At 32.8% G+C, this 9,195-nt stretch overlaps 1 protein-coding gene across 1 annotated transcript; it reads left to right on the top strand.

Annotated features, from left to right (window-relative positions):
* Nucleotides 1-8,684, top strand: LOC133284552 (probable amino acid permease 7). Its single transcript, XM_061481589.1, has 7 exons — nt 1-166; nt 843-1,079; nt 1,387-1,480; nt 6,927-7,141; nt 7,405-7,538; nt 7,651-7,878; nt 7,966-8,684. Exons 1-7 carry the CDS (start codon nt 91-93, stop codon nt 8,365-8,367), a joined length of 1,386 nt encoding a protein of 461 aa, XP_061337573.1. The 5' UTR covers nt 1-90; the 3' UTR covers nt 8,368-8,684.
* Nucleotides 8,685-9,195: the final 511 nt, after the last annotated feature.

Raw genomic sequence — 9,195 nt, 5'->3', positions numbered from 1 at the left:
ACATTTTCATTCGTACACGCCTTTATTTTCGTTACTTGTGGCTGGTGATTATTGAGAAGCAAATCAACCATCGAAGAAAGTACTTTAAAAATGGGTGAAGAAGCAATAGACACCTCGCCCTTGATTCAAAGCTTTTCTTCCGGCGAAGAGACTTTAAGGAGAACCGGTAACTACTGTCACTACTCTTTGTATTTTTCATAGCCTAGACTTTTATTTATGAGAAGAAACTTTTTCATTAATCTTCGAACAATTAATCATTTATAACAAAAAGTGCTTTTGTTGTATGTAGAAGAAACACTCTTCTTCTTCCTCCTAATAAGTTCTTTTACCTTTACATTTCATGCACAACCTCTGCAACCAGATAGTATTGAATAGCAATCTGTGTTTGATACAAAAATTGAAGTATTTGTTTGACTGGTTGGTGTGTGAATGACAGTTAGTATAGTAGCTCTGTTTTTTATTGAAAAAAAGGATTTGTTAAGAAATTTAAAAGTGGAAATTCAGATTTTTGTTTTTAAGTAATTAAAATTAGAGTAAATACTATTTTCAGTCATCAACAAATTTTACGATGCTCGCTTTAGTCCCTAGCAAATAAAAAGGCTATTCGTGGTTCTTAAGAAATTTTACGATGCCCGCTTTTGAGGGACTACATGAATAGCTTTTTTATTTGCTAGGGACTAAAGCGGACATCGTAAAATTTGCTGAGAATCAAAAATGATATTTACTCTTAACATTATTTGATGGAAAATATTAGATGATAGTTAATAGAATTGTGTGTTATTTATCATGCTTACCATTCAAAGGATAACTAAAATTGAAATGAATATGGGTTTGACATGAAGGTAATGCATGGAGCGCAGTGTCACACATAATAACAGGTGTGATAGGGGCTGGTGTGCTGTCTCTAGCATGGTCTGTGGCACAGTTAGGGTGGATTGCTGGTCCAGTGGTCATTATATTCTTTGCAGGCACAACAATTATTTCCACGTTCCTTCTCTGTGATTGCTATAGATTCCCTCATCCTGAATATGGGAGCATTAGGAGTTCCTCCTACATGGATGCTGTCAAGGTGTACCTAGGTTGGGGAAACACTCTGCCACTGCTTGCTTTCTTGTCTATTTCCATTTTGAGTTTATGTTTTTTTTTTAAATAATTATAAATAGAGGAGAGTTATATTGATTATTTTATTTTATTTTTTTTACAAACTATATTATCTCTTGCCGGTAAGACACAATATAGTTTTTGTAAATAAAAAGTTTATACATATAATCTTTCTCTTCTAAAAATATTAATTTCTTTTTATTACTTTTTACCCCTCAATTATTTATCTGAAATGTTGTCTTTATACTCCGAATAAATGATTTAAGAATTATTATGATCAATTAGGAGAGCTAAAGCAAAAGATGTGTGGAGTGCTTGTGCATGCGAGTTTATATGGGGCTACCACGGCCTATGTTATTACATCTGCTACAAGCATTAGGTAAGCTCCATTTATTATTTGTGTAGTTTTTTTTTTTTTTTTTGTTATATCCTAAGGGTGAGTTAAGAATGATGTCAGCGGCTTACCCAAAAAAAAAGAAGAAAAAAAGAATGATGTCAGCGATATTTGGGTTTGAATACTTTTAGCTTCTTCTAGTTTCTTCCGTGAATTACACATAACAGCAGAGTTTATGCAACTTCATATTATCAAAAAGAGAAAGAAATACCCATAATTTTTTTTTTTCTATACGGGCCCTATATTATACTTAACTTGGTCTAAATATTTTTATTTTTATTTTGTGTGTGTGTGTGAATCTTATATGAAAACTTTTATTTTGGGGTGTAAAAAGAATATAAAACAAAAATGCGTGCAAGATTATTAATATTATTATTTTTAAATTACAAACACTGACATTTCAACAAGCATACTATTTGGTTACTATTACCAAGGTTAGAGTATGGTTAGACTTTGGTTAATTTAGTCAGAAGTTAAATTATTTTGCTAACTCATCTAGTTGATTACTATTTGGTTATTCTTGCTTGTTATGTACAAGTCACATGATTATTCTACGAACCTTTTTTTGTTTTTTTGTAGATATTGTATGCACTTTTTCATTATCAAGTTAAATTGCAATTTCTCTTCTCTCCACCATGTTTTTTTCAACATACTTAACCATTTGCAATATTCATTTGATATAGCTAAGAAAATGTCAATGTTTGCTTTGACAAAACTTTAACTTGCATATATGGAATCTCATAAGAAGTGAAGCTAGGATAAATATCTGTATTGAACGAAATTAGTCCACATAAAAGTATAGATGAAAAAATATTTTAATTTACTATGAGTCCACCCCGGTAATTATTATTGACTTGCAATAGTGTTTCGTGAGAGACGTCTAATTACCATTTCGGGTTGTTTTTGTTTTGTGAGAGTATCATGTGAGGTTGACTTTGAAAAAAGAGAGAGGGTACATTTAATAGTTAACAAATAAAAAAAAAGTATTTTTTAATGTATGATATATAACTTTGGATCCATACTAAACTTTTATTTGTTTATTTAAAAATTTTTAGGTAAACATTTATACAGATAACGAAAGGAAAAAAAAAAAATACCGTGCATTTCATGAGTGTGTACCTAAGTATTTAATTTATTTCAAACTTTGTTGTTTTGAATTAACATTTTTTGTGAAGCATTTGAACAGGTTTACTATCTTAAAATTGAAAAATTCATTCATATAAAACAAATTCGAGTCTTAATTGATGATAGTGGAATAATCTCTTTAGGTACTCTCCTCATGTAGCAAGGTTTCTTTCTCATTTTATAATACATGTCTTCTAAGCTTTCAATACAAATCAAAGTAATACTTTTTCCTCTTTAATTAGTAATTCATTCAAAATAAATCTTGACTTTTCTTCAATCTTAAATGCATGTACTTTTTATATTGTAATTTTATTATTATAATAATCTATTGATTAAACTAATATCCTCTTAAAAATATTTTAAATTTATATTTTTGTACATTTTATCTGTATTTAAAAATACCCTATATTATACGACATACTTGCTCATAGAGAAATAACGATACTTCACCAAAAAAATAAAAAAAAAATAACGATAAAGAAATCAAAGTTGAGAATACAATGATCGGAAAAAGTGTTTGTCCTTTTAAATGACACAATTTATGTCATTTTACTCTTACAAAAAAGTGTGACCCATAACTTTATTTTTTTATATTCACTTTCGCTTATTTAAAATGACACACACACTTTATCCTTTAAATAAACATCCTCTTGTTTTTGAGAAAAACTAAGATTCTTTGGTAAGTCCCGTTAACGGGCTGGGCTAGCTATCGTTGGGTACTATGGTAGTAACTTGATATGGCCTAATGGTTCCTGTTTGCAAATTCACTTTTAGTTTAGTTTTCGTAACCTAACTGGGCCTTATGACCGTATAGAACAAATTCAAGTGGGTCCAATGGTATAATCTTAATGCATGTAGGAAAGTTTATGTGTGCTACCAAAAGGAAAATATTCCTGTTGAGTTAAAATCAACAATTTATTAAAAGCAGAATACAGCTTTTTTTTTTTTTTTTTGGAAATATCAGAATACAGCTTTTGAAACCACAGGCTTGAACAGAAATTTCCTATTGAGTATTTAAGTTAAAAGATGGTCCAGGTATCAGCAACAGGACCAACCTGCTACATAGGCATAAAATGCTACTAAGTTAAAAGATAGTTTTGGAGAAATTCTGATTCAATCACATTTTGGCATAAAATGCTATACATACGTTAACCAGATGATCACTACTAGGATGGTCCCAATCTTAGAGGCAACCTCATATTTGGAATGTAGTTAGCAAGCATAGTCCTCTTTGATTGAAATCAAGGATAGTATTATATTTGGAAAGCATTTTTTTTTTTGTTAGATATATCCACCAATTCATCAATTACCTGATTAGTTCAATTTGAGCAGTGTTGAACTCATTATAAGGGGCAGACTCTTCTAAGACAATTTTTCCCATTCTCAAGGCTTCGAGATTTTTAATTAAGGAGAGCAAGCTCCTTATCACTTAGAGCAATGGTTGTTGGTATCTGGACATCATTTTAAATATACAAAAACTCACACCTCTTCCTCCACCATTACATTTATCTTTGTATCTATGCAATGCCACTTCAAAACTTTTCTGTGCAAAAATCCACATACACTTTGATGATTGTACACATTAGTTGCTCTTTTTATGTTACTGAAAGTTTCCATATAGCATCTTCATCTTCTGCCCAATGAATACTCCTGAGAAAATGATTCTCTCAACCAACTTTGGGATCAGTTCATTAGATTACTTAGTAACCCAGTTATTACTGTGTCTTAATTTCTATTGTCTGAAATCAGCTTGAGAAGACCACAGAGTCCCATAAAATTAGCACGATCCTTCCTTACCGATAAGGATGACCAAATGATATTCCAATCAATCAGAGGTTAAAGTCAGGACAAGACATCACTCAACTGAACAAAGATTATACTTTCATGCCAATGACTCTACATACTCTTCAATGGAATCCAAAATTATAGGTTGCATGAAATGAGACGTAGTAGGCCTTACGTATGATCCGGAAGGGTTGGACCATATTGCAATTACGTTCATTTTACGTCAATGATTCTGCGTACTCTTCAACGGAATCCAAAATTTTCTATACATACATTGCTTGAAGAAAAAAAAGCTAGAAGTGGTCCTAGCTATGATAAGGAGGGGTTGGAAAATAGGGGCCTCAAACTTTCTGGTCTTTCACGTTTGGAGTGCTTTCAATTCAAAGGAGAAAACAATCATATTTCTCATCACCTTCTTTGATGAAGACTACCACTTGAAAATTATTCTATATCGATGCACAGCAAATAATACTGACTCATTCTCTTATAGGAGAGGCATAACACAAAATCTGCAAATTAATAACAAAAATCTATAACCAATAAAAAAAGGAACTAACAGACTACTTTTTATTAAGTTAGTCCTAAGACGTAAGTCTCTGGTTCTCTATTAGATACTAACTCATTTCCACTATTATGACTATAGAGAGAATATAGCATGTAGAACACGACAGCCCCATTATTTGAAAGGCCTAATCACAACTTCATAGTCTTTTGATAGAAGGCTAATAGACAGCTTATAAATTATAATCACATTCACACCCTATACAACAGCTTCATAGTTTAAATGTCATTTTTGCATCCTTGTGAACCTTCTCCTTCTGGCCTGTAATTATATTGAAATCAAGCGCATGAGCGTTGGGTCAAGTACAGAGACATTTTCCTAATCTTATCCTGTATCAAGTAGCTGGTAATGTTTTCTGTTTTACACTTGTACTGTTTTGCACATTTTGGTTATCTAGGACATGGCTTCCAAAAGTTTTAAGAGTCCCGCTTTCATTTTGGAGTGGCTCATGTTCCTATGACACAAGACAATACACATGCAAATGTTTATCAAAAGAGTTTAGATTTATTTACTCTCTTTCCTGCAACTTCTTCATTGCAGCTCCGTTAATCATCTAACTTTAGTAGATTTGTCCTAGACGTCAAAGAAGGAAACACTTTATCAATTTAAAAACTTCATATAAAATGATATCTCCTTCTTGAATTTCATGGGCATGTCACAAGTACACGAAAACAACGTAGGTACCCATCATACATATTCAAGTAGGCGCTGCCTAGTTTGTTTCAATGTAGTTAGCTCTGGACTTTCGTGTGACAGGGGAGGCAACTATCTTGAACTATGTAGAAAACCCAAACATAATAAGTGAACTTGATATAATATCTTAACATAAAACTTTAAGGCATTGAATTTGGGAATTTTTCCACTTATATGATCGTTACTTAGGACATTCTTAGCCATTGTAGGTATACAAATCACTATCTTTAAATATTAAGCCACCTTAGGTAGGAAATACAAACTAAAATAAATATTCTCAAACATCATGTCTTAACCTAAAATCTTAAGATACTCGATTCATAGGTCATTCTACTTATACAATCTGTATTTAATCCATTGCTATCGAATTTAGGACTTAATTAATTATCACTCATACTTAATTCTTAACATTTTAATGGGATTCAATCACAGTAATCTCCATGGGCTTCCATTGAATTAGATGCTTGGATAAAAATGGCTGTGCAAAACTCACTACAAATAGCTAGAAGTGGAATTAGCGCTTATGATGATGATGGGCATGCCAAGAGAACTGGTAAAATTCTATAGGACCATGACCATTCCATTTACATATACTTGAATTTGAATCCTGAATTTTAGTCCTTCCATCAATTCTACCAGGAACTTTAATGAGTGCTGTGGCTCATATCATTACCGCTATTATTGGTGCTGGTGTTTTGTCTCTGGCATGGAGTATTTCCCAATTAGGATGGATTGCAGGACCAGTATTCTTGATTTTTTGTGCAATTGTCGCCTATATTTCTTCATTCCTCCTTTCCGAATGTTACAGGACTCTAGATCCTGTAACTTGGAAAAGAAACAACTCTTACATGGATGCTGTTAGAATTTATCTTGGTAGTACCACATTAACTCTTTCCCTTGCTCTTGTACAATCATTCTAGCCTCAAATTTAGGATATAGTTCCAGTAAACTGCCATCATAATTATACCATCTAATAGCTTTTAGTGTTAACTTAGGCAATAAAAGGACATGGTTGGCTGGTTTTCTTCAATATTTGGTCTTGTATGGGACTAGTACCGCTTATGTAATTACCACAGCAACCTGTTTGAGGTACTTCTCCTGTTAAATACCTCATAAAATGATATGACCATCATTTCTATGCAATTGATTTTGTGTTGTAATTCGATACTTGCATCTGTTGCTTTTCATTTTCATGATATATTAGAGAGACTCCCTTGCTGATATTTTTGTTCTTGTTCTAATAATATGGTTTTTCTACAAATACAGAGCGATTCTGAAATCAAATTGTTATCACAAGGAAGGGCATCAGGCTGCTTGTGAATATGGGGATACCGAGTATATGATAATGTTTGGACTTGTTCAGGTGGTAATGTCATTCATACCAGATTTCCACAACATGGCATGGGTTTCTGTTGTTGCGGCCATAATGTCCTTTACATACTCATTTATTGGACTAGGACTTGGCATTAAAACAGTAGTAGGTAAGGTTCATTTTCATTAATTAATTTAAGCTTTTATTTACTTGTCAATTCAATCCTTTTGATCATTCAAGCAATAAGATGAAGCAAGAAAAGTATTTTTGTGCTAAAACCCATATTAAGCTGCTCCATTTCTAAAATATTAAATGCCAAAAACTATGGAATTCTGAATTTATATGAAGAAACAAACTATATTGTGATATTTTCTTAGAATTAGAGAGCTGAAGGAGAACAATGGATTATAAGACTTATGGTTGCACTTGCAGAAAATGGAAGAATTATGGGGAGTCTAACCGGAGTACCGGCTTCAAATATCGCTGACAAGTTATGGTTAGTCTTCCAAGCACTTGGTGATATTGCTTTTGCCTATCCATACACGGTTATCCTCCTTGAGATACAGGTACCTTTTTATATTCAAATTGGGTGGGAATAGGAATTTGTAAGAGAAATGAGACACAATCTAAAGCTGAAGCAATGTATTGAATTTATTTATTTATTTATTTTGAGTGAAGGACACTCTAGAGTCACCTCCACCAGAAAACAAGACCATGAAAAAGGCCTCCATGATTGCTGTCTTCATTACAACATTTTTCTACCTCTGCTGTGCATGCTTTGGATATGCAGCTTTTGGAAATCAAACACCAGGAAACCTCTTGACAGGGTTTGGATTTTACGAACCTTACTGGCTCATTGACTTTGCTAATGCTTGCATCGCTGTTCATTTGGTTGGAGGATATCAGGTACTAGTGCTGCTAATCAAAGTTCAAATTTTATGATACCTGACAAATCATAGTTTGTGATTCTTCTATTCAATCTTTTTTCATCAGATTTACAGTCAGCCAACATACAGTGCTGTTGATAGATGGTGTTCAAGAAAATACCCCAACAGTGGCTTTGTTAATAATTTCTACCAATTGAAACTGCCTCTATTACCTGCTTTTCGGCTAAACATGTTCAGGATATGCTTTCGAACAGCCTATGTGATTTCCACGACTGGACTTGCAATCCTGTTTCCTTACTTCAATGAAGTTCTAGGAGTGTTAGGAGCCTTAAGCTTTTGGCCATTGGCTATATATTTCCCTGTAGAGATGTACTTTGTGCAGAAGAAAATTGAAGCTTGGTCTACAAAATGGATTGTTCTTAGGACGTTTAGCTTTGTTTGCTTTCTGGTGACAGTAGTGAGTCTGGCTGGATCACTTGAAGGAATCATAAGCGAGAAACTAAGCTGAAAGGTGTATGCCAGTCCCCTTGATGGTGCTTAATTTGTTTGGAGTTTGTTGTTTGGTAGCCTTATCATTCATGTAATTCAGTTTCCAAGTTAATTCTATTTATTTATATGGGAGAGTAAGCAATTATGTGGGGATGTCTGAAACTGAAGGTGGTATTGCACATGGAATAGTTCTGTTTGGTGAAGAACTCCCTTAAAAGAAAATGAAATGCTACATAAACAAGTCTATACACATACAAAAACTTGTGATGTATCTTGATTATTAGATTTAGCTAAAAGTTTGTGCAGGGTCACATCAAAACTTTGTTCTTTACATTGACATGGTATAAAATAAGTCTACACATTTATTGTGTGTGTTTTATTTTCTAAAAGTAGCTTGCAAAATCAAATAACAAAGAACATATTGTCAACATTGATGAATACTTTGTGTAATGTATGCAATCTACTACTATCTAGAAAGCATAAGAAGAAATATTGGTGCCAAAGACACGTATTACCACTCATCCAACAAATATACATTGGCTTCAGGCTATGAAATTGTTTTGACTCATGATGAGATGATTGGTTAAGGAAATGTAACGATTGATTAGTTATTGATCCTCCCTCCACTCTTCTTCTATCTCCTTTCGTTATTAAGTAATGATAATCTAATGTCCTTCCTATGCAATAAATAAACAAATAAATAAAATATATCACCGTATTCTCCTACTCTATTTGTACTCATTGGTAAATTGGTACGCCTTTTCAGTTGAATGCAACCTTTTCATATCATCAACTATTTGAATATGACACTAGTAAAAATAAGAGGATTACTTTCCTTAGAAAAAAG

The sequence above is a fragment of the Gastrolobium bilobum genome, unplaced genomic scaffold (genome assembly GCF_033153095.1).
Source record: "Gastrolobium bilobum isolate Gb01-03AN ecotype WA unplaced genomic scaffold, APGP_CSIRO_Gbil_v1 utg21709, whole genome shotgun sequence".
NCBI lineage: Eukaryota > Viridiplantae > Streptophyta > Magnoliopsida > Fabales > Fabaceae > Gastrolobium > Gastrolobium bilobum.
Note: the sequence above shows the minus strand (reverse complement) of the source record. Positions and strands in the feature narration are given on the sequence as shown.